Raw genomic sequence first — 26,581 nt, 5'->3', positions numbered from 1 at the left:
GAGGGCTCCGGAAATTTCGACGACCTGGGGTTCTTTAACGTGCACCTAAATCTAAGTACATGGGCCTCAAACATTTTCGCATCCATCGAAAATGCAGCCGCCGCAGCCGGGATTCGATCCCACGACCTTCGGGTCAGCAGTTGAGCGCCATAACCACTAGATCACCGTGGCCGGGCTTTCTTTGTTTATTTCCTTATATCGTATTGCGCTATGCTCCCTAGCTCCTGTTTCCTTCCTCCATGCCAGGAATTGGACTGTCATCCACATGTTCAGCAGCGCAACACTTCAGTTGCTACAGGCAACAACGATGGCCCTGTGTTCATATCCAGGCAACAATGTCGAAACATGAAATCACAAGTCACCACAATAAACTCGATGAAGGATCAGATCACTGTATCAGAAACGGCTGATTGCAAACAAGCCCAAGATCGAGACAGCATCAATTATTAAAGACAGTGCATACAAGTACGCATGCGACTGGCGCTTTTGAAGGCCTCATTTGTGTACACTCGCAGGCGCTGGGTTGTTTTGTGGTCAAACCTACAACGCCAAATTGTGGGGCAATACAAGCGTCGCTTGAAAATATCGGCGTGTACTCACCCTTTCGAGGGCAGCATGAGTGACTTGATGCGGTTGTTGGCCAGCCGCAGCACGCGCGCCCGCAAGGGTAGATTCAAAGGCAACTCTTCGAGGCCTCGTCCCGTACAGTTGACGTCCACGGTGAGCGACTCGGACGTGTTGCATGCGCATCGGTCACAGAGAGCAAAGCCAAACAGGAATGGGTTGCGGCCCTGTGTAGGCGAGGTCAGTTTTTATCGGGGGCCCAGCTAAGTCGGTCGTTTACGCAGTGCAACTTCATGCAATTAAGTTACCCCAATTTGATCGTGAGGTATGGCACAATGGGGACTTCAGGCAATGATTTCGACCGCTTGGCGTTTAATGCATATCAAACGCACAGCACTGAAGTTCTTCTGAATTCCACACCCATGGGAAAACAATCATAGTAACCCACGCATCAGGTGAACATCAACTCAGACGTCGATCATCAACAGATGCAGTGCACCGTGACAAAAGTTAAAGGGACCCTGCAACACTTTTCTAAGTAATCATCGAATGGCTTCATTAACGTAGTTTACTGCCTCACTAATCGACTGCTGCAAAATTTTTTAGAATACATGAAGTACGAGCGGAGTTACAGGGATTTTCCACACACTTTAGGTGCTTTCACTCTCTTTTTGTATCAGCAAGTGCACTGAAAGCTATGCAAGGGGAGATGACAAGAAGGCAAGAAGCTACGGCCATTTGTCAGCGTGCTTGATGACCTTGAGCACTTCCTTTACTATTTCTTTTTCTTTGAACGCGCGTCTTACTTTCAGTGTGAACACGAGCGAGCACGCCGGCACATCGCGGCATCCCATGGTGGCCACTGTAGCTACGCCACTCACAATGCTCAAATCAGCCAATGGCCGTGGACTTTGTGTTTATGACGCGGTAATTTGGGTTTATGGCATTAATTGCTAAGAGAAGAGCGAGCGATTTCGAGGTGAGATTGAGATTTAATTGTAAATTCCAGGCTACGTGCTGCGCTATAATGTTTGCCTCACATGTTCTCAGGAGCCTCTTTCCCTTTATTTTTTATTATTGGGGTTGAACGCCCCAAAACCAGGATATGATTATGAGGGACGCCATAGCGGAGGGCTCCGGAAATTTCAACCACCTGGGGTTCTTTAAAACAGTACTGAAACGATTTTGAGACATCGTGAAAAGGACGTTTTTCGTATCCTTGGTGCGCAGTGTTAACGCTCTCCACACACCGGAGTCAGACAACACGTATAAAACATTTTACTTTGATTTTAAAATTTCCGTCGCTGAACAACAGCAAGCCAGCCCCATCACAATAGACATTATCGTGATGAGTCAACACAGTTTCACTAAGTTTGCAAACTCTGCGTCCTGCATGCAGCCTAAATCACAGAAATCATTGTCGGGGTCACTAAACACCAATTAACTCATCGTTGTTTACGTGCACCACGAGCAGGTGACGGATCTGTCGCTAGTATGTTGCGAGTTACTGTCTCCCCGTGACATCACACTGCCATGACACGTCACTCAGAAGCCGCCCCCTCGATAACGAAACCGAAAGTGTCTTTCCGAGGTAGTGCTATTAAATGTATATATTCGATGCATTCCCAAGCACCACAATGCTCTTCTTAGGGTTCTCGACACCAGTGTGTTCATTTGAAGCGACAATCCAAAAATATTTAGGATTCGTGTCAGTACTCCTTTAGAGGGACACGAAAGGCAAATAATTTATGTCAGAGTGAAAGGTCAATGTGTGAGAACGTCTAAAATGTCAATAGTATCAACAGCAGTTATCTACTAATCGAGAAATTAAGGTAAATGTAGGACACGATGTGCGCCACAAGTGGGATATTTTGGAAATGATTCTAATGACGTCAGGAGCCCCGAGTACAATCAAACTATAGTGGCAATAAAAAAAAAACCTCCCGTGCATCACGAGACGTAATAAAATGCTGCTCGTTCATTTCTGTTTGATTCGTGGAAAAAAGAACCTCTTGGCGTTACTATGGAGAACGGTGCGAGGGGTTCAAAAGTTCTGCTTTCGTCGAGCTGCGCGTCTCAGTGGTACTTTCGGTATCAAGTACTGTTGCGCGGGCTTGGCTCTCACTATTTTTGCACTGATGATACTCTACTACTGCTGCTGCTGGCCAAGCTAAGCTCCGTTACAGTGAACTATACAGTTCCGGAGGGGCCCGTGGCTGTGTCTTGGTAAAGCTGCTGGCCGTCGTTGCACAAAAAACCGTAGCGTCGGCGGCTCGGCAGTAAAGGCAGCCAACGTTGGGCACGGCAACTGCTATGTCAGAAGGCCCGTACAGGCGGATGATTTGAAGTCCGCTAACGCCGTGCGGACCACTAAAACGTGATTTTCTTTCAAAATAAGCATTTCCTTGGCACGAAACAAGCACTATGAGGCGTCTGGAACGCTATTTCAACAATCAACGTCGACTTAATATTTGCCTTTAGTGTCCCTTTAAACTTGTTAAGACAACATTTGAAACGCACAAATGTCCGGATGTTTCAACAAAAATTTTATTTGCTTCATTATATCCTGTGTCATTACATAAAAAAGTCCTAGTATACTTTCCATATGCAGCTTATCACCATCAAAATGAATGAGCGAATTAATCCCTTGAGGTACGAAACCTTTGCAGACCTTCCATCCATTCTGGTCCGAAACGAAAACAAAAGCAACACTCAACTAAAAGAAGTTTACATACTCTTTAAGAGATGGCGCATAATGCCATGAGAAAACGCCTGCGTGAATCAATCAAAAAACGGCTTGTCCAGTAGCGCCCGATAAGAGACCGCTGCAGCCGTGTTGTGTTGTCGGGAGAGACCCGACAATGGACCACAGAGGAATAAATAATGTCAATTCACTGTAACCTGTGGTGTATCAGATGTAGAATTGTCGGGCTTTTGAGAAGCAGCGAGGTAATGAATGAAACAAAGGATAGGCTAGAAGGTTAGTTATTAAGAGATTATTCATTTCATCCCATTTCTGACTATTTTAGAAACAAAGCTGCGCTGACAAAAACATGAGATCAAACCCACCCACCTTCCACTGAGGCGGTGAGGCGCACTCGGTGATGCTGACGTCGTGGAGCTCAATGCCCGGTCCGTGATTGGCCACTCGTGCGGTGAGCGAATGCAGCAAGTTGTTTCGGTGCTTAGCAAATTCGTCGTCGCAGTGCCATGGATTACCTGGGGGCGAAATTTCACTCGCTGTTTACCATTCCTTTACACTGGCACGCAGCTTTGCCATCAATACTGCATATCTACATATGTATATTTTTTGTTGGCGCATATAAGACCCATTATTGGCCATTTGGTGTAACCACATGTTTCGCAATTCCAAAGCCAAGCCCGCTGCTGAATACTGCCACGTGTTTTTGTTTTTTTTCACTTGCTACTTAACTTCGTTTCTGGTGTCACGTGAGACTGCACTTGGTATGTAGCTCATGATTCATGAATCATTTGACACATAGAGAGAGCTTCCAGAAAAATAGGCCCATGGCATTAATTTGAAACCATGGGGACTCAAGGATTTACCTCGCCGGTGCTGACTGATTCGATGAGACAATAAATGCGACCAGAAACAAGCGGCTTCCAATACCAGGCTGTATCTCATTTCAATCCAGAGGGCATGAAATTACCCTATAAGCTGCTTATGGCTTATGTGATTTACATCCGCCCACATAAAGAGGGCAACCCTTGAACAATGTAGGGGTAATTTACATCATGTGGGCTGCCCCTACATTATTTCGTACTGCTTTTCAAAAGGGGAACAAACTTAGCCTATACGTACAAGTTGTCACCATTATTGTTCCAGTTTCGCACAATCCAAATGGCACTGTCTTCCAATGCACAGCGCCACGGCATGAATGAACCGTTCGTTAATAGTGTTCGATGGGTATTCTAATCACCAATTTTGTCTTGCCCTCACGACAGTTTTGTCAACATAATGTTTGCAGTGCCGAACACCTTCGTTACACTGAACATCTTTCTTATAAAAGCACACGAAATTTGATAGAATTATGTTTCCGCAATCAAATCATCTGCAGGCATGATTTCCAAATGCAAAAAAAAACAACAAAAAAAGTCAATCAACAAAGAGGTGCTCAAAGTGGTGATTGGCTTCAGTTTGTGGGATGAGGGAAGCCCAAAGACAGCTTTGTTTCAGGTCACTTTTCTACGTCGCGGCAGTTTGTGTGCAAGCCACGATTTATGCAACGAGATGAAGTAATCGAGTCAAGCGAATATTTTGGTCCTAGCGGCCAGTTTTGAAAAGTAGAAATGCAAAACAAGACATATATAACATTCGCCTTCCGTTTTCACATATAACCGTGCTGTGTAATGTTTGCACCTAAAAATTATAGGATGGAGTAGTTTACCGTATTTACTCGCATAATTTGCACACTTTTTTTTTTCGCGAATTTGGAGCTTCGGCCGAAGAGGGGGTGCGCAAATTACGCGGAGATTTCGCGAACACGTCATAAATAACGCGCAGTATATAGTCCAAGTGCGCGCGGTATAATACATTAAAAAAGAAAATAAATTATAGCGCAAACGAAGGAACAGAATTAATTAGGAACTACTTTAACCAGCCAGATTTGGTCATGCATGATCTAGTCAGAATCACCGGTCGAGAAGTCTGACTGAGAATCATCGTCGTGGCCGCTGTCACCGCACTCCCAAAGCGCGTCGTCCTCGGTTTCGTCGAGCGCGTTCGACAGCTCCGTCTTCTTGAAGCTCTTCGCGATAACGCTGGGGGTAATGAGGTGCCTCGGAATACTCTCCTTCCCGATCTTGTATTAAAAAGCGAACTGTTCTGCTTTATCCAGTACCGAATGTCACTCTCATTCACACTGGAGTGCTTGGCGGCGGCACGGTTCCCATTTTCTTAGGCAAACTCCATAACAGTGAGCTTGAATTTGGCAGAATAGTTATTGTAGCCAAGCGCAAGAGAACAGTGAAAACGTAGCTGGCTGATCGTGAAATCTAAACTTCCGAAATCAACCGAGGCTGTGTTGCAGTGCGAACATTGCGCGGACGCAGAGGAGGAGGGGCAGCAAGTGGAAAAGTTGGCGCAACTGGCCCTCGCACGCCTCCGATGCAGAAAATGGCCCGTGCCATGTCGCATGCATGCAACCTCGCGGCGGGAGAACGCTCGAGCAGTTCTGACAACCCGTGAACAGGTTTGGGTGTTCGGGTACGTTTGGTATGGTCCCTAGAATACCGTAGTTTGGCAGTTTCCGGAGAATAGAACAAAGTAATCAGAAGAAGGGACTTGGCACTCGCAGCCCGTCTTGTGTATGACTGCGCTCGCCTGCTCAGTGAGGACCAGGGACCACGGCCATCCAAAGTCCCTGCGTGCGTGCACGCCGGCGAGCTGGCTCGAGCGGGGAGGGGAGCATGAAATATGCGAGTAAATATTTTTTTTTAGTAATGATGGCTAAATATTAGGGGTGCGCAAATTATGCGGGAAAATACGGTAATCAGTGAATCAGATGCTTTGGCTTTTCTCCTAAATTATGCCCTCCTCAGTAGGTAATTTATTGGTAGAGACATATTTCAAGGTGTATATCTGGTAGGTTTAAAAAACTGTATTAGGTGAAAGAAAAAGCAACGTATGCTTTAATAATGTTTTTCTAAGGTGGAAAGTTAACATACTGTGCAAGTGAACAAGAACGAGCAAGTATCACTTTTAATTAAGCATTGCTTTTTTTTAGTTTCGGACCAGAAGGGACAGAGGTGCTGAAAAGTATGACTAAAGTACTAAATGCACATTTTTCACAGTCTCCGAGACTACTTTCTCACAAATGAGTAGGCTGCAAGGAGCTTAACAATCACTTTAATATTTCCATCTCATCTGTACGGAAAACCATCCCAAATTGTTGAAACATTCTTTTCATGTTGTCCGTAAAACATTACCTGTTATAAACAGCAGCCTGCAAATATGCACACCTAATCTGGGTGTGCAACAACCTGTGAACACTTTCTTAATCTTATAGAGAGCTGATGATGCTTGAGGCGACTGCAGAAATGCCACCGTGCGCTTTCTCCGGCGTTTGGCACGAGCGAACAAGCAGGCTGGCAGGCAAACAAGGATGCAAGTGCGCAGTGCACGCTCTCGAGCTTCGCAAACAGCCATCAGAAGGCGCCGCGGTACCTTTTGCCACGCGCTCCAGTGTTCTCCAATATTTTGACCGCGACTGTACATAGTTACACACTGTACATATGTCTTTTAATGCCTTTGTAAAAAGAAATTGACAAACAAAGCTTCATTGTTTAGCGTGGGCATGGCAAAATCAATACAGTCAAGCAACGCAAGGCTCTGGCCAACTTACCGGAGAGGGAGAAGTGTTCCAGCACTGCGTTGTTGGCAAACGCGTGTGGCGGAAGAGTGGTGAGGTGGTTCTGGTTGAGCCACAACCACTTCAGTTTTTCCAGCTTCTCCAGCCCTGGCACTGAATGCAACTGCATTGAACGCAGTCGAGCCGGTTGATAAAATGCACGAGCATCAATGAGTCACAGAGAAGCATTTTCAGGTAGCACTCGCGTGACGATACTCTGAAACCTCATTATAACAAAGTCACATCTGACATGAAATTAACTTCGCTATATCCGAAAATTCGTTATAAGCGTACAGTCGAACCACTGCAGCTTACCAAGGGTATTCTTGATTTACTAAGGGTATTCTTCATTTACCAACCACATTACCAAGAGTATTCTTCATTTACTTCGTTGTAACCGATAATTCGTTATATCCGTGTTCGCTATAACGAGGTTTGAGTGCATATATACACATCTGTTTCATATTCAACTTATTTTGTGGGCTTTTGTTTTTTTCCCGGAAAGAAGAACCAGCCAAATATCAGCACGAAATAAACCCTTGATTCCAAGGTAATGTTACTAGGTGACTTTATAATTGATAATGAAAAACCAGCAGATAACAAAGCCAAGGAAGGTATAGGGGATGTTAATTGTACTGTTTTAAGCATATTGTAGCAATTGTGATATAGATGTCAAGAAAGTAAGGCGGACGAAAAGACAACTAGCCGCCGGCAGCGACCGAGCCTGCAGCCTTCGGATAACACGCTCGATGCTCTACCAAGTGAGCTACGGCGGTGGTCGTCCTCTCGTCCACTTTATCAGGTGTTTATGTGCATGTAAACCCTGGAAGTGTTAGTCAGCGCAGCTCATAGCCATGACAGCAAGTGTGGAACACTCTTTCTTTTTGCCAGATGGAGTCACATAGCATGTGATCCTTTAACAAGCAGACAACTGACCAATAAGCCCTTGCACATTTCCTGAAGGCATCAAGTCTGCCAATGAGACCCTCGCCACGAATGAATGAAAGAAGAGGATTTTGAGGGCTCGTTTCTTTGCTTGACACAACACAACTGTTCTATTCTTTTTTTATTTTTGTTCTGGCAACGTGAACTTCAAGCCAAAAGAAGAAGAGCATTGCATGGGTCGAGGTGGACGAGTCATATCTTTCTCTGTGTTTGTTCATTAGGTTACAACCTTTCAATGTGTGGGGTTGCTCGCATCCGCTGTAAAGTTATTTTTGCCTCATGACGCCCGTGCATCCCTGTGGGCCAGCATCACCGCGGGGCATTAATGGCGACTCAGCTAACGTACTCGCCGGAGCGCATGGAATGGCACTGTGTTCCTGTGGAGGCGCCACCTGGCGGCAAGGTTACACGGGCTGACGAGGAACAGCACTCGCCATCTTTGGTCTAGGGTACTGCTCGTGGACGGTTGAGCCCCGCGCGATGTCCATGGGGTGATTCTACAGCTTCTCTCCGCAGACTCCCTACCATGGTGAGCCCAACGTCAGCGACCCGACATTTAGGTTGCTTTGTGTGTGCGTGCTATGTTTGTGTGTGTGTTATAATGGCACTATATGTGCTATTTGTCCGTTTACTTTAGTTGTTTGTATGACTCAGCTGGCAGGCTCACTGTTGTGTAAAAGGTGCTGATAAATGCCCATGTGTTTGTTACACTATGGCATGTACTGCTTTGATTTGTTCCTCAAGCGCGAGAGACAACCCACAATTGTTTTCTTGTTTCTTCTTTATGTTCTGTGATGGAGCGCGTACTGCAGGGCAAAAGAAGAAGATCGTCACAGGGCACACAAGTGGGGATATCTTTCGCTGCGCTTGCTCACTCGGTTATGACAAGGGCCAAGGGACGATGGTCAACGCAGGAATATGCAGGAATAGGTGCTGCAAAAGTGCTCTAAAATTAAATACTGGAGTACCAAACGAGTATGAAACTTATTGTAATGAGGGATTCCAGATTACTCATTTTGATCACCTGCGGTCCTATAAACATGCACCAAAATCCAAGTACACAGGTGCTTTTACATTTTGTCCCCATGAAATACCGCTCCCATGACGGGGCATTGGACTGGTGCACTCGTACTTAGCAGTGCAAAACCACAGCTGTTAAGATACAACAACGGATGTCTTTCAAAGTAAAACATAGGCAGTAAAGCACTGCACTGGGTGATTATGTTCTGTACGATCAGAATGCAACAGAAGAGAATACCCACAAGACGAGGACAGGCGCTACCTGTCTTGTGTGCTGTCTTTAGCTATACGCTAGTCGCGATAATTAAAAAAAAAACTTATGCGCAGCTTCAACTGCCTTAACGTCTTGAAGGGCCGATTAAACACCAAAGCTGGTTGCATCAGGGGGGCTATTTTGTAAGCATTCTGTCATAGAACGGAGGCGGTCCGTTCTATCCAGCTGCACGCGATTGGTGGAGGCTCATTTGGCGGTCAAGACGTGATAATAGGCAAGAACGGTCATAGAGCGGTCTCCAGCCCCGTTCTATCAATAGAATAGAACGGATACAAAATGGTCTCCGGACGACTTGGATTGGATCGAAATTCGATTCTCCGGCTCCAGCACTTACGTTTCGATCCAATCCAAGTCGTCCGGAGACGTTTTTGTATCCGTTGTATCGAAAGGACGGGACCGGAGACCGTTCTATGACCATTCTTGCCTATTCTCACGTCTTCACCGTCAAACGAGCCTCCACCAATCGCATGCGGCCCGATAGAACGGACCGCCTACGTTCTGTGACAGAATGCTTACAAAATAACCACCCAGTGTGCCCTTCCTTCTCTCTCACCTGCGCCACCTGTGCTCGAGAGTGCGCTACCATTGGTTGACTCCTTTCACAGGCACAGCCAATCACGCTCCTGCTCCCTCCTCCTCTCCACACCCCTTGCTTCGCTCCAGCCATAGCTTTGCCTTTGATCTCCTCCTCTCTACCCAGCGTCACCCTCTCCAGGTTGCTACCCTTTCTCTACCATGCTCAACTCACTACACTGGGCATCCCTTTCACCCACTTAGCTTTACCTGTGCTCTCCCTCGCATCAGGCTTCGCTCTCACAACTGGGCTACAAAGTGTGCACGACGGATCCCTAGAGATGCACCTCGGCTTTAACCCCTTAACTGCTTTGGATGAGCAGAGCTCGTCCTAGCGGAATAGGTACTCCTCTCTAGCGTTCAGGACAATAGGCACTCTTCTACAGCTTAGATTGCGTGTAATCCACCAGATGGCAGCATTTACTTGACAATTCATTTTTCTCCTGCGGAAAGAGCGCGGTTTTTGTATGAAAAGATGGCTTGCAATGGCGGCCACCCATGCATAGCTGGCTTGTCAACACGAAAAAGAAGCTTTTCGTTTTCGTAATCTTCTTCGAGTGATGATGATTCGGATACAGATGTTTATCTTGTGTCCGGAAGTGACGACAGCGATGGCGGTGAATTGAGCATCTCTTCCGGTGATGATGAAAACAGCTCGGAAGCGAACATGGTGAGTGCTCGCCAGTGGATCCTGCTTGATGCGGCCAATCCTCCCTGTGAAGCCTCCTCGCTTTCCATTCTTGGCCATTCCAGGCAAGACTTTCAACTTGTCATCGCCAGATGACCTTATGGAATATATTCAGCAGTTTCTTCAAAAGCGCTTCATTTGCTCTCGGAAGTGAGGAGAAAACGGGAAAAAGTTAAGAAAGGAAACTCACTGTTGGTGCAGGAGCTGCAACAGGCCCCCTTGCGTTATTCCGTGTTTTGATTTGACTAAGTATGTGGTACAAACATTTTTTTAACATCGACTAGCTACTTCTTAGCACAATCAGATTCGATATCAGCAATAAAAAAAATAGGCACTTTTGGTTGGGAAATTAAAAAAAAAAGTAAAGCAGTTAAGGGGTTAAACAGCTCGGCTGTTAAAATACAGAAAGATCTATGTGGACAAAAAAATAAAGGAAGCTTTGCACTAGTGATGCCAAGCCTGAAGGAAGTGCGGAGCTGGGCGGCTTTCCTTGCTTATCTTCATTTTTTCTCTCCCTCTCAGTTTTTTCTATCTCTTTTCTGTCTCTGTTAATTTCTATTTCTCTCTATCTTTTTCTTTCTCGCTCTTTCTGTCTATGTCTTGTTCTCTGTTTTTTCTCTCTTTCTGTGTCTACTTATTTCTCTGTCTTTTTCTGTCTCTCTTCCCTTTCTTTTTCTCTATTTCTCTCTCTGTACTCGCTCTCTCGCCCATCAGAGTTCTTGCATTGCATGCCGAACAAATCGGTGCACATGTTCTGGGAGTGAAGCATAAGATGAAGGAGAGAGCATGTGCCGGTTCATGATGATGATGATAATTTTTGTTCATAACTAATGGGGTTTCTCCAAGCCTAAACAGCTCTGCTGTTAAAAGATACACACACAAAAAAGTGCCCCTCCTGACCTGGTTCCTCGAAAGGTCCAGCGTGCGGAGTGCCATCAGATGTCCACCAAAGAGTGTCGACGCATCGGTGCTCGAAACAGCCACGTGCTCCAGCTTGTTGTCGGACACGTTCAGGTGCTGCAGGGGCGAGCCCTCGCTGAACCAGTGCGTGCTGAGTTTTGGGAAATGGTTGTGTGATAGGTCCAACGTGTCCAACGCCTTCAGGTTTTCAGTCAGGCCTGCCGGCAGGGTAGTCAGCAAGTTGTGCGAGAGGTTGAGCTGCCTCAGATTCGCCAGTGGTGCGAACCAAGTCTGCGGGGAAAATCGAGTGAACATGGCGATTCTCACGTCATCGTCATTACAAAAGAGAAGGGTTATTAGCGGAAGCGATTCCTTCATGATGAAGGTCATGCAGCGCTCACAAGTAGGACTAAGGACAAGCAGGTCCACGCAGCACGTGATGGCAAGCCTTCAGAACTGAATAAAACAACTTAATCGCCAACTTCATGCACATGTTCCATGTTCATTTACAGGATGCCAGCGACATGTCGCATGCATCACATAATGTGACATGTACTAAGTTATGGACTATCCAGCAAGCAATGGGAGGGATAACCAGAGGTGCAACATAAAGAGATAGCAAGATGGCAATGTAAATCAAACAAAAACTGCAAGTTGCTGATATACCAGCCAAGATTAACAGCAACAAGTTGCACATCTCATGTTATGTATACAGGTGATAGGCAGCGTTCTATTAGAGCAACCTAAATGGTTGCCAAGTGAGCAAAGTTGCAGTTGAGAGTGCCAGATAACCTGGTGGTGCAACAGGATTAGCAAACTTGCAGTACAAGTATCGAACTGGCCAACGCATTGCAATGTCAACTGCAAATATATAGGACAGAAATACTCTGAAGCTAGCTGCCTACGATTATTACTAAGGCTAGTCTGCAACTGTCTTTCTCAGCTTTTACTAAGTGCTAGAAGGTCTTTAAAGGGTCCCAGAAACTTTGTTTTGAAATTCTGTTAATGTTTCGGCAACAATGTCCTCAAATCGTTCTCACCATAGATAAAGTGATGGACCTTGTATCAAGGCAGTTGCAGGTAACTGAATATTATCCTCCATCTTGGCACTGCCCTTCCTCCTCCACTCGTCTAACATACAGCCATTGCTAGCGATGGCAGCTAGCCGTAGCCAATCACGGATGCCGCGCCTTCTAGCACATGCTTGATCTTTGTATGACCAGGATACTCGCTGCTCACTTTTTTTTTTCTCCGGTACGCCAACAATTTGCAAGCACTTCGAAGTATGCGATCAAACGAAAACTATGTGAGATAATTATCGATAAACACAAATATCGCCACTTCGGAGTGAAGTTATGCCCGTATACACGTGGATCCTGGTGTTCATTGGATAGCAAGATCCTGATGCTCACTGTACGGATGAAGTGACTCTGCTCACCAGTTGCCTTGTACAGGGACATGATGTCGCAGCTTGACATGTCACCAATCATTATTGTACACTTGCATACAGCGCGTGCGAGACAAGGAGACAGAAAGAATGATGAGGTTGGCGCTCATCCTCGTCGTCCTTACTGTACACTTGTCTTTATACTCGCTGTGCGCAAGTTTGCAAAGAAATGCCAGTTAGCCCGTACCTATAAACATTGTAGAAATAACTAGATTTGCAGTCTACAACGCAGCAAGGGCGATGCATAATGTTAGCAAAAAGAAACCTCGAGATACAAACTGGTCGTGCAGCTCACATCAACAAGGAGCACTTTGTATCCCTGGCAGATGACGTTTGCTATCTATCGGAAGTCCCAAGGTCTAGCGATAAACTGTGATTATGTATTCAATTTCTATTAATGTTTTTTTTCAAACAAAACAATAAAGTGTTCAATGATTATGAACAACTGGCGTGGCCAGGGTGGTTTGGGGGGGGGGGGGGGAGGGGGGTTCAACCCCCACCCAAATTTTCCTGTTTTGCACGGGGCACACATGCACACGTTTTGCACACATGCACACATACACATGCACGAGCATACATAAAGGGTGATTGAACCCCTCCTAAAAAAAAGCTTCTGGCTATGCCACTGTTACAAACATCATTTTTGCAAATCAGGTTGCAAAAACTGGCAATCATAGATTGCCGGCATGACATCACACATTCCTTGCCATGGTAGTGAGCTTAAGCTCGTTTGGTTGAGCTGCTGCAACCTGCAGCGATCCGCAGATTTAAAGGGATACTAAAGGGAAAAACAATGTTTCTCGTATTAGTAAATTACTCTTTCAAAATACCAAAATCACCACGCTTTGCCACGAGAAGACGATTGATAAGCAAAAAAATGCACAAAAAGAAAATGGGGGTGGCGACGCCACACTGAAATTCCCTCACCAATCACGGTGACATCATGGATTTTGATGGCGTCAACTAAGGCCTACGTAGTTCCTAATTGGTAAAAATGAAGCATATTACCTTCTGAGGGGGCCAGAGGCTTAACATACCAAGTTTTTAGGAAATTTCATTGAGCCAATGTTGCCAAGATACGGAAAATACACTTTGATGTCCGTGACACCGAGATTTCGGTGCGAAATTTAAAAACGGAATTTTGACCTTGATTTTCTCTTGTACTTATTAATAAACTTGAGATGGCAAAATTAATGTCGTTAGAGTTCTCAGAGTAAAATTTGCCAATCTAAATAGATTCACTGTTTCAATTTAGTGTCCTTTTAAGGCATCGTAAAAATTACAGATTACATAGAAAGCCTAATTAAATGTACTAATGATCGTTCAGACTTGCTCAACATGCTCAATGCATTAGTACAAAACCATCAAAAACAGTTCGGGGTCCCTTTGAGCTATCATAATCATCAGCCTACTGAATGTGCATTGCAGGAGGAATGCCTCCCCCATCAATTTCAATCCCCTCTGTTTTGCACATTTGGCACAGGAGATTATGCTAGGTGCTTGTGATGTACGGCGTACTGCTTTTCTGATGTATTTTTGTGACAGTAAATTGTTGTTGCATAGTATTTTTACGTATCTCTGCTTGCTTTACTTCTCCATTTTTCAAGCCACTGTATTTATTCTTAAGTTCTGCATTGCTACGAAAGCCTTGGTATAGTTTCCTTACTGCAGGTAAAGAGTTCCAGAATGTCGTACTGGTGGCGTAACTCATGTCTTGCCTTAGTTTCTAGATAACTAAAGCGCTCTCAAACATGGACCCCTCACTCTGACATAAATCGTTATTTGCCTTTAGTGTCCCTTTAAAACAACCTCTAAAGCGCACCTTCTTATTCTCTCCATGCCCTTTTAAGACACCCTTTGGAATGTTCTATAACACCACCCCAAGAGATGTCACACCGCCAAAGGTGCAACTTTTTTTGGAGTGGAGATGCTCGTACGAGGGGCGTAGCTCAAACTTTTTTTCGGAGGAGGAGGGGGGTTCGTACGTGCTTTATGTATGTTTGTACGTGCATTTGTATGTATTTGTGCGTGCATGCATGTATACACACATAAAATTGTAAAATTAAGGGTGGGGAGAGGGGGTGTTCAACCCCCCCCTGGCTAACCAGTGGTGGCTCATACAGACCTTTTTTTCCCTGACCTCTGTTGGTTCAAGATGCAGCATGAACCAGAACTAAACAAAACAAGAAAAAAGCCCCACAATGATTCTCACCTTGTCGACAGCCTGCAGCTGATTGAATGCCAAGTTCAGCGACGTTAGGCTGCTGGCTCCCTCCAGGTTGAGCTCCTTGAAACGACACTCATGCAGCGACAGGGACTCCAGCCTGGCCACAAACCGGGTCGAGCCCACCGTGAGTACGGGTGCGCTGACATTTCGCAGCGTCAGGCCGTGGGGTGCACTCTCCGGTGCCCGGACGAAGCACGCGTGGAGCTGCGTCAGCTCCCCGTCACCCGTGCAAGTCCAGTGGTATTCGCCTTCGGCCATTGTCCGGTTGAAGCAGCCACACCGGTTCCCTTTGTCGAAATCGTCTGCCACGCCAAAGGAAATGGCGAGTGCACACGACGACAGGAACAGGAGGAGATACCTTGATGACACAGCCATGCTTCAGAGGCTCAAATGACGGTGAATGTGATGACAGCCTGTAGTAGCCTGGACATCGGCAGCGTTACCTGCAATTCAGTTGAATTTTTTTCTATAAAACTTCTTCTCATAGCCGTCGTTCTTCGTTTTTTCTTTTTTTTGCAGGAGACTTCAAATATTACCAGTTTTTCTTGCTCCAGAAAAGTGTACATTGTTTATATTCTGACTTTTTTTTTCCCGGGGAAGTTGTGTTCTTCCGGAAATATGGCCGCAGGGTCTACCATTAACCCATTCCCCACTGAAGACATGCTGGTCTCGTCCACGCTGAAACAAGCATTTCAGGGTGCCACAATCAATCCGAAGGAGTGTGCATTCTACAGCACGTGTCCCTAAATCTATTTGTGTCACCACCTGGGAGTGACACTAACCACAATATAATACAATACATCAAAATGACAAATTTGCCTATGTAACCGGAATATTGTGTAAAAGGCACACTTAGTATAAGTCTCGCCTACCTTTATTTTTTCACAGTGTACAGATACTGCACGGTAATTAAAAACACGGTGTTTGCAATGTCCAAATCACAACCTTGAATGAAAATAAGAGTTAACCCACAATTCCTCGAAAGTTATCTATATAACAACAGTGAGAGTCTGGAAGATAAGCACGTGAATTATTAGTACACTGCAACATTATTTGGTTAGCTGTTCAAACGTGTAAAACTCGCTCCAACATTCCAAACGCCAGCACGATATTTTGCGTTAAGCTACACCGCACTCAAAACACAATGTTGAAGAATACATTAAACTTATAAAGATGCAGTGGGTTTTGTGAGGTTAAGCAGCCCTGTGCGTACATTCAGGCCACGTTGCCACAACAATCTCGGGAAAAACGCCAGTAACGAAATCAACCCGCGGAATATTGCGCATGAAACCGATAACATTTCGCCAGATAAAGCTCGCTCTTGCAGCGGTATCGTTTCTTTGACTTGTGGAGACGAGTACTTTAACATTTTGGAGGTGAACGATGCTGCACGATTAATTTTTTTGGAGCCGGAAAACGCAAATGCACTGGCAACTCGATCGAGCCCGATCCAAATAGAATTTCTCGATCGCGTTTGAATCCCTTCCGCAGCTTGCAGAAATGAGCCAATCGCGACAGAGAAATTCGATCCCGACAGGGCTCGATCGCGATCGGAAGTGCGTCGTGTGACAACCGCATTGAGACGAACTGCGTATTGCGTAGAGCAACAGGTCGCGAAAGCAGCAACAGATTCGGAAGCACACTTTTGTAAACGCTAGGCCGGCACGACTATCCCTTTTTTCGCCTACCGTGCTGACAGTTGCTCCCAGGTTTCGTCCATACTTTACGGGCGGGCATCGCACGCACAAGGACGACGCCATCGGAATGCGCTTTGTGATCGACGCCGCAGTCCTTGAAACACCTGTTGCCCGATGTATCTTCCAAGGCTTTTTCGTTTGGCGTCTCCACAGACGTAAAACGGCGGCATTGCCGCTCGTGAATGATGCTCGGAACAATGGGAACTGTCCTGGTTTCAGTTCTTACCTGGGATAATCCTTCGGCGATCCTTGGCAGCAGCGACGAATCGCGATAAGGCGTTCCATCGGCAGTAACGTAAACAAAGTTGTTGACCTTACCGACCTCCGCGTTTTTTAGGCTAATAATCAGCCCGACACTGTAAATCAAGCGTCTTAACATGCACTGCGCTGGGCAGCCATTACGCAGCAAGTGGAAGGAAGACACAGAAGGAATACATCCTTCGAAGAAGAAATGAAAGTCTACTGTCGGGGCCGATAGCGAAACGGCAACGGTAGAATGGGCGCGGCCATGTTGGTTGGACTACTGCCGATGGCGATGAAACGTCCCAAGGAGGTTCAGATCAATTGGTTTCGTTTCGAGCGCATAAGCGAGGATCGGCGGACCATATCCGCATAGAGCACGCCGCTGTGGGCAGTCTGCCTCTGAGCATGTACTTAAAATTGGAAGCGTGAGAACTTTCTTAGACAGCGCAGTTAATTAAAATCGTAAAAGGCCCCGCAACTGATGCCTCCTGATTGTTTGTTGCCTGTGTCCCACGGGCACTTTCGATCGCGATCAAAGCCGACCCGCGGATCGTATTTCTCGATCGCGAAAAAAGATGGTCGCCGCTACGTTACAGTGCAGCTATGTGGTCCAACTAATCCGGATCGAGTTTGGCGCAGATGTACACCAAATCACAACAGAGCCTCATCCAGATATCCGCCCTGATCACGATTGAAAGTGCCCGTGTGTCACCGGTAATAGATCTTTATTGCACAGGCACTTCTGATTGCCATCAAGGCCAATGCGGATCAAGCACTGCCACACGATCATATTTAATTGGGATGAGGATCAAGACGACCACGATCTATGACCTCAAAATGGCGGGCAGCGACAATGTGACAAGACGTCCCGATTAAGGCGGGACATGCCCCAGTTTTGCGTCTGGTGTCCCGCTGTCCCGCCAACCTGCTTTCGGGACACTTTCGGCCGAAAGCCGGCTCGCAGTTATGGTCAGCTAGCCCGGCCATCACACTCCTTCGGTGTACTATACTATACATAATACATGGTTATGGTCTGCTGTATTTCTCTTTCTTTCTACATTTCTTTCTCTGTATATTCTTCTCGTTCTCTATCATATGGTTCCCATAAATGCTTGTTCAGCTACCGTGCCTGGATAGCCAAGTGGTTAGGACGCTCGAACCATCGGTACCCTGGTTCGAATCTCGCCTCGAAATTTTATCGCGTTTTCCCTCATTCTTCTCCTCATCCTCCTCCTTTGCTTTTTCCTGTCCACTTCGACGAGCTTTCGATCGCTTGCAACTCGCCTTCCTCCTCCTTCTCGTGTCCTTGCCTCAGCACTCATCGTTTTACTAAGCTTTACTCTCTCCCACCCCAGGCCCCAACCTCCTTCCCCACCGCTCTCTCCCTCTAATGTCTTCACTTTCCCTCGCACATGCTGTACTCGCGAGTGGGGCTTGCCCAATTCTTTTGGCGCTTACACGTCCCAGTTTTTGCGCACACACGGACTCACGCGCACTTACTGCAAGTCTAAAACAGCGCTCCGCTGTTAAAAGTGAAATTTACTGTTTGAACTATATGATGCTCCTCCGTCCGCCAATCCGCAACACCCCTCCCGCCGCCCCTTCGTCCCGCTTTGGAGTAAGTGGAATATGGTCACTTTACACTAAACCTTTAAACTAATGTTCCAAGAATGACAAGGCCGTTTTTGACAAGGTTAGCTCCACCTTCCGAGATATAGGCTAGCCTGTCTGAAGCTCCTTAATCCTGTTTATACGACTTTTATTCCAACGGCTGCAGGTGAGGCAAACAGGAAGAATGACACTGCAAACTTGTGATGCTTTGCCTAATCGTAACAAATTTGACAAAAAAAAAAAACCTTTCCTTGCATGCGCATTCTCACGTAAGTAAATAAAGGCTGAATTTTAACAATTATGTAAAAGCCAACTCTGTGTGCAAGCCTGCCACTTCAAGAATAACTGTGTCCTCCGGTTAAAATCAGCATTGAAAAATGAAGCCACTTGTTAACCATCATCTCGCATGTCCACTGCAGAATGAAGGCCTCTCTGAATGATATAGACAAATTACCCAGCCTGTCACCATATCCATATCTTTAACATGCACATACATGTCACCCTTACAAAAGGAAATGTGCATGCACTCCACACCATCCACTAACAGCACAGCAAACATGCGACTAGGAAAGGCTTCACAGCTTCTAGAGCGAGCATTTGGTGTCCCAAGAACTACAAGTAATAAGCTACTACTATGATTGAAAAGATTTATGAACTTCAAAGGGGTACCTGGCATTGCTGCTATTAAGTATATATAAAAGTTACCACAGTTGTTCAATGCGGCATTATAACTAACCATTGCATTGGTTAAATGCACTCGCACTTCCTTTCATAAAGGTGATGTGCAAACAAACAAGCAAACCCTCTGACACATGTATCCAAAGAAAGAACACCACCACCAGGTAGTTGCATGTAAGCACAGACTTTATTTGACACAGCATTACTTGTACGTGTAGTAACAGATGTGACTAAATACTACAACGAGGAAGGACACCTTAAAAGACCGAAGTAAATATACATATATAAGCACAGAAATGAAAATGCACACGTTATCTTTGTCAGTTGCATTTGGATAAAGGTGTGCCCGCACAGACTCGCTCCTCCCGTGACAATCACAGATTCGCCGAGTTTCTTTTTTTTTTTCGTGACAGGCCCGTCAGTTTTGTAAAATGTGGATTCTCACCATACGACATATCACAGCAGTTCACACGCACACAAACCACAGCACAAAACTTCAAATATTTACACGCAATAGGAACAAATGTTTTGCTTCACGAAAAAAAAAAAAAAAATCTCACAGTCCTTGTGAACGTTAGTGATGGAACTAAGTTTTGAAAGTATTTTTTTCTGCAACTATACAACCTCACATGGTTCCACTGTTAGCATGTCAAGAATGAGAGTGTATACGCGCGGTCCCCATTTTTATCCAATGCAAAAAAAAAATGGTTTTCATCGTAGTTTCAAGAACAAAAAATCGCATCGTGGTGCAGGAGTAGATTTCATAAAGCTCACCTTACACCTTGTGTAAATAGAAAACAATGATGCAAAGTCCACTGAACAGATCCCAAATGCATAGTCTATGGGATCACAGACTGGTTATGTCGGACTGCTGCTATCAGTTTCTCCTTAACACGGTACATTCGAATGTTGCCCAAAATCAACTTCTTAACACAAAAATACTCACACGTGTATATAATCTATGGTATCTCGGGCTGCTCCTTTTCTCTGCATTTCTTCTCAAAATAACACGACTCGGCTACCCTCACATATACTTGAGGACACCTCAGTTTGAGTGCAAATATGTCCTCAAGCCTGTCCTTAGAGCAATAGATGTTCAGGTAAGTTGGGTATTCACAACTGCCTAACAGTGGCACGTGAAACGACAAACGTAACTAAGAACACTGCGCAAGTCTCTTCAACGTTGCGTTCATGAATTTAGGCGCAGTGATTACATGACAACAACCTTCGTGCCAACGCTCAAAATTTCAGTGGACTTCAGGAGCTACAAAAACACATCCCGATGTCTGTCGCGGAGAACGTGAAAATTAAGGGAGCATTGTGAATCGCGGTTACAGCTGTCCTGCTCCAAATAAGCAGCATAGTTGGTGCATAATGTCCACAACACAGATCTAAGATTGTGTAAAGCTGGTCGGCAATACATTAGAGCTTCAGGCAGGTGTGGGTTCGAGAACATCTCACTTTGTGAGCAAGATACAGATGTTCACATTTCGTATATAATAAATAACGCTTTCAGCTATTCCATTCTGCCAACAAACACTGCTACCTTACTACACATGGAGGGTGAAAGTAACACGTTTGAAAGAGTCTGGTTTATCAAAAGCTTCGTGAGGAACTGATATCTCTCCACTGATGTAATCATGCAGGAATGGCATAAAATTCACGTGAAAGGAAATTTCCTCGTTAAGAAAAAATGAACAGTACGGGTGCTTTTGTGCTGTTATGAGAGGTGCCAAAATGTGCGGCGTTTCTACAATATTAGCACACTTTGATATTTACTGCGTGAGCCAGGACAAAAAATTGCAGCACTGAAATGTGGACCCTTGATTTTTTTTGTTTTCGTTCTCGGCATTAATCTAGCACCATACACAAGAATGCAAATGTGAAATCTATGCATGTGTAGCGAAATGTTCACGAGAGATAACCTCGTCACATGACCACAATGAGATTTAAAGATTACGAGGATGTCGCCATGTCTTAACACCGGCAAAACTAAAAAGACGTCACAACAACCTTTTTACACCCACTGCGAGTTCTAACGTCACAACACTGTTTTTACACCCATTGCGAGTTCTAACGTCACAACACTGTTTTTACACCTGCTGGGAGTTCTTAATGTCAAAACACCCTTTTTACACCAGCTGCAAGTTCTAAAGAGACCCCTGCTACACCTGCTGTAAGCCATAACGAGAGAGATTTGCGCAGCAATACTTCCACGGAGAAATAAAACATCGCTGCAAACAATCTACTCAATAATGCGCGCAAAAGGTTGTTACCATGCAGGACCTTGTGCTAGGTTAAAAAAAATTGTACATTGCCTCCCTCACGATGTGGCTTTTTAATAGACCCTTTTCATAATCTGCAAGTGCGCTTCCCTGCGCTGCATATTCGCCCAACTAATGGCGGCACCTGCTGTGCTTTAAGTGGAGACGAGGTTCTATTTGCATGTGTTTCAGCCTGTCTATTACGCGTGTTTATGTCAATAGAGCCGGGTTTACATTTTCAACATCATAGCGCAAGCAAACTGCACTTGAACACACTGTATGACATACAGTAGACTCCTGTTAAACGAAAGCTGAAGGGACCAGGAAAATATGTTTCATTTAACAGGAGTTTTGTTTACTGAGAGATGAAAAGGGGTGCAGAATTCAAGCACAAAACCAATCATGTTAGAGGCAGTTGTTCCATTTAAGCAGCAATTTTATTGAAGAGATTTTCGTTTATTGAGAGTCTACTGTACTGCCGCTAGAAAAAAACATACACATATGTCGTCCTGTTCGTGTCTCTCTTCTGTGTATGTTTTTTTCTAGCGGCAGTGTGTCATACAGTAAGCAATACCAACCAGGCCAAGAAGAAGTTCTCCTCCTGAACACACTGTTTGCAGTAAGTGACTAGCTGGGCAAACTGCATAGCAAGAAAGCTAGTTTGCAATTACGAAAAGGGTCTACTGGCTGAAGTTGAGGATTTTAAACATGGAGAGCAGAGATGTTATCAGCGCGATGCCAGAATCATCGCTTTTATGAAGTTGTAAAGAGAGCTGTAGGTGCTCCTCATTTTCTGGAGAAAAAAAGAAAAACGTACTGGTCACGAGTTTGGTTACAGAAGATCTCCTGACCTTCAGTGGCAGCATTCTTGAAGGAACAGTCACAACCAGATGATCGGGACTTCTAAACGTACAACAGCTTTGCACTGATATACTATTGTCTAAATGTGGTCATTTTTTTCAAGCCGGTCATGTTACAGATGTGACTGAGCTGGAAGATTTCAAGCGAACCCAGTTTATCAATAACAAAAAATAAAAAAATGCATATGAAGTGAGAAACATTATATCGATCATGTAAATTGCATTGCTACATACTTCCATAATTTTTTTTTTTTAGCGGATATATCAGCATGTGGTAAATAGCCTAGCCAGCAATAACTCGTCCAATGGCACGTCTCAAGACCGACAAACAAGAAGAGAGAACGGCACTCTTGCTTGCAATGCTTGTACCCCTACAACAAATGTTTCTACACCTAAAAATCTTTCTTCCGGTACAGCCGGAAACAGGAATGGCTTCATTCGAATTCGATACGGATGCAACTGAAACTATCGCAGCATCAGAAGCCACACGAACGATAACAGCGAGTGAACGATAACAGGATTGCCCTCCCACACTCCCCCCTTTATCTGTGCCTGCTAGCAGCATTAAAGGGGTCACGAACCACCCCTCGCGCTTGGTGAGAAAACACATCCTGCAGGTAGCAGGCACTGCTTTGAACATCTCAGCCAAATCTTGCAGTCGTGCATGGCAAGGAGAGCTTACAAGTGGAAGTTGCTATTTCACCAGGCGCCCTCTTTTCAGACGGCCTCACTCACTTCGGAGCTGCCAGCGCCCGCTGCTTGACATCGGGCAGAGGGTAGCATGCTATTGATCAACAGCCGACATAAACCAACTGTGGCATTTGGGTCAAACGCGTTTCTTGCCGTGGGGTGCCACCTCGTGCTGACGCAGCGCTCCATAGTCTGCTAAAATTACACAGTGAGCCGCACTCGCGCACAAAAATAACAATGGGAGAGAGTGATGGTGTTTCATTATGTGTGCTCAAGGTCATGACGCGCGTTGATGCAACTTCTTTTCCCCGTGCCATCCTCTCCCTGCTTAGCTTGCAGCAGTGCTCGTCGGGACGAGAGATGAGAGAAAGCGCTTAACGCGTGCAACAAATCCCTGCAACTCTGCTTGTTCTTCACAGATGCGAGAAATTTTTGCAGCAATCGATTTGTGATGCAATAAACTCCAATACTGAGCTCATTCGATTACTTAGAAAAGTGGTTCATGACCCCTTTAGGGCAGGATGCTAGAAATGAGTGAGAATGTGTGCAAGCTGTTACAAAAGAAATGGCCGTAAAGATGTCCAAGAACAAAGTTCTGAACAGCAATCCAGCGCCGAAATAGCAGGGTTGGTTTGTGAACTCTGGCAGTAACACAAACCCGAGACTTGGCAGTTTAGTCCATCACTTTTTGCTTTAAAGTTTAAATTTTGTCATCAGAATGGAGCGCTACGACTTACTACCTCTGCTCCGCAATTTCAGAAAAAGCCGGTGACAGTGCAAGATGTTGAACTAGCTTATGCAGCCTGACACTTGCTTATGGCAGCTGAGCAGTGAATGAGTGGTACAGATATGGTTGCCACAAGGCCAGTTTTTTACTGGCACAGCCCGCCTCAGGTATAGGTTCTTGCCTTTTACAAAATGAACACTTTTGCTGGTTTTCCTATCTATCCAATACGTATTGAAAAACAGAAAACTGAGCCACGAAAAGCATTTATGTAGCTTGTTTCATCGAATACATTATGAAACGTTTCTACCATACCGAGTAAAAAATATATGCTGAAAAAAAAAACGAAAAAACTAACACAAATGGCTTGACACTGAAGGGACAGGATTAAATCTTCAAGCTGCCTGCATTGTCATACATATTTCAACAGACTTGCACACAGTGCTACTCAAAAGATGTGGTGGACGGTTATTAAACGAGAAGAATAAAGAAGGAACAGAAATAACACTAACTTACGTCTTTCAAGTAGCTGTGCACCAACTGGCCCAACATAGCGCACTGTTAAGTTTCACACAGTGATGTCAATTCATGCTTCTGAGCAGTTTAACCCTTTGCAGTCTGTTGTCGGGCAGCGCCCGACAACGCAACACGGCCGTAGCGGTCCGCTGTCGGGCCCCGCCCGACAAGGGTGTTCGTGGTTTAAATTTTGCTGTTTTCTCACCGCGAGTCGCGCGCATTTTTTGTATACATGAAGGGCCATCTCTTGAGGAATAAGTGAGCTTTGTTTGTTGAGGTTTTACTTTTTTGACACTAGGGTGCAGCACTATGATCAGCACGGGGCCTAGAGCGTACCCACTCGCGCGCGCGGTTCGCTGAGAAGCATGGCCACGTTTTCACCGCGTGCGTTTTACGGCGGTGCTTTTAGCGAAAGCGAGGATGACTTTAGTGAGGAAGAGAATTACGTGCCTCCATCAGACAGTGATGACAGTGATTCGACAGAAGTGAGTGACGAAGAAGACGACGGCGGCGGTGGAAACCTGCAGTAATAACCCTGGCCTGCACACAGGGGAATGCTTTGAGCGGTATCATACGTTGCCCAAATATCACTAAAAGAGTTGCCTGCAGAATGCAGGAGCAAAAATAAATATCCTGTGCGTTTCTCTTCCACAGCTTGTGTTTTTATTCGCGGCGCCAGAAACTGGCGAAATAGTTTCGGACCGCTAGAGCCGGAAAGTGGGTAAAGGTTTTGGACCGCAAAGGGTTAAACAATAACAAAATTGTGTGAAACATAATTAAAGCTCCACAATGGCTGTGACAAGGCTTGTTTCGGCTGAATGTATGGTATATTCTGAAAAGCCCCTACTTGTTAAATCCCGCACACAAGAAGTGTGTGCTATTTGCATATCTGCCCACGCACGCATACATACTGAAAGTGCAGGGTTCGAATATACAGCCAAATCTATACAAACTACAGCGGATGCAATAAATTATCAGTTATAACGAAGCTATTAAAGAATAGCCTTCGCATGAATACAGCGCTGTGAATATAGGTTGATAACGAATTTTCAGATATAACAAAGCCATTTCTGTGCTAAATGTGGTTTGACTGTAAATACTGGTAATAATGTCCAACAAAGGAAATAAACTGAATTAGCAAGGACAATTCTAGCTTTATTCTGCCAATCTGTCCACTACTATCCCTAAGGAGGCTACTAGAAATTGAGACTGCTAGGATGAATTATATCGGCGGTTGGTAATGGTTGCACACAACACACTCACACCCTGAACATCCCGCCCAAGCATGCATCACACCGACACACCACTTTCGAGAATGCCAAAGCAAAATAAAAACCTGTGTTCTAAAGCTTGTTTTCACCCACGCATGTTTCTTTTTTGGTGCGGCAGTGGCCCAGTTCAACGTACTAAGCAAACGCAAAGTGTCACGAGACCAATTCTGAGGCCTAAATATAAATTACCAGATTGTAATAACAATTCCTCATTGTCAATGTTACTAGATGAACACAACATACGGCACTGTAAAACATGCCAATCCCCAGTAAAATTTCTGTAAACCTAAGATGGACCAAGAACCGCATGTTCATATCAAATCAAAAAAGAGAGAGCCCATCACAGAAACCGTTTAGTAAGACCTGTATACAAGTTCACAGACATTGTCAGTAAAATGAGCACAGATGGAAGGCAGTACGACGCAGTTCACACAAACACATGTGGGGCACGTTCTTGCCATGTTGAGGTGAAGCATTCGAGCACTGCCGTATTCGCCAAATGCACCGAGATGCCCGAGCTTATTGCTGCACATTTGGTTTAGCAATCACAAAATGGCATCGGACAACATGGGCAGTCTTTACCACCACAAACTACATTTGTCGTTTTATCCGAGAGCTAGCGGTTGGACAACGTTCACAACTGCATTTGAAAAACGAGCACACCATTTAACGAGTAAACTTGAACTCAAGAGAGTATTCCCGCAATTTCAGTAATAGGAAGTGGGCCTCTTAAGAGCAGTAGTTGCTTTGCCTGGTTTTGATCAACAAGTGTTGAAAATGTGGGCTTCTTGGTGTGGCATCCTGGAACTATTTGCCAGTGTATAGAGGAAGGAACACAACTAGGCCACATGAACACAGCGCTGTGTGTGTGTGTGTTTCCATGCCTCGCTTCTGTCCCCTTCTACATACTGTGCGATATTGGATACTCAAATATAGCTTTGATCGTCAGAAGTAATGAATGTGTGACGGAAGCAGCAATTTACTACCCATCAACGAAATTACGTGGCGATGCACAACA

At 45.1% G+C, this 26,581-nt stretch overlaps 1 protein-coding gene across 1 annotated transcript in view; it reads right to left on the bottom strand.

The window, feature by feature from the left end:
- The window catches only part of LOC119399458 (protein halfway), a 34,768-nt gene extending 17,555 nt beyond the window's left edge, over positions 1-17,213 (bottom strand). Inside the window, exons 1-6 of the mRNA XM_037666257.2 lie at positions 16,933-17,213; positions 14,995-15,452; positions 11,336-11,626; positions 6,930-7,059; positions 3,638-3,783; positions 601-791 (exon numbers count right to left, since the gene is read on the bottom strand). Of these exons, the coding sequence (XP_037522185.1) occupies positions 601-791; positions 3,638-3,783; positions 6,930-7,059; positions 11,336-11,626; positions 14,995-15,384 (1,148 nt within the window). The 5' untranslated portion in view covers positions 15,385-15,452; positions 16,933-17,213. The remainder of the gene's footprint in view (positions 1-600; positions 792-3,637; positions 3,784-6,929; positions 7,060-11,335; positions 11,627-14,994; positions 15,453-16,932) is intronic.
- Positions 17,214-26,581: the final 9,368 nt, after the last annotated feature.

The sequence above is a fragment of the Rhipicephalus sanguineus genome, chromosome 7 (assembly GCF_013339695.2).
Source record: "Rhipicephalus sanguineus isolate Rsan-2018 chromosome 7, BIME_Rsan_1.4, whole genome shotgun sequence".
Taxonomy (NCBI): Eukaryota; Metazoa; Arthropoda; class Arachnida; order Ixodida; family Ixodidae; genus Rhipicephalus; species Rhipicephalus sanguineus.
Note: the sequence above shows the minus strand (reverse complement) of the source record. Positions and strands in the feature narration are given on the sequence as shown.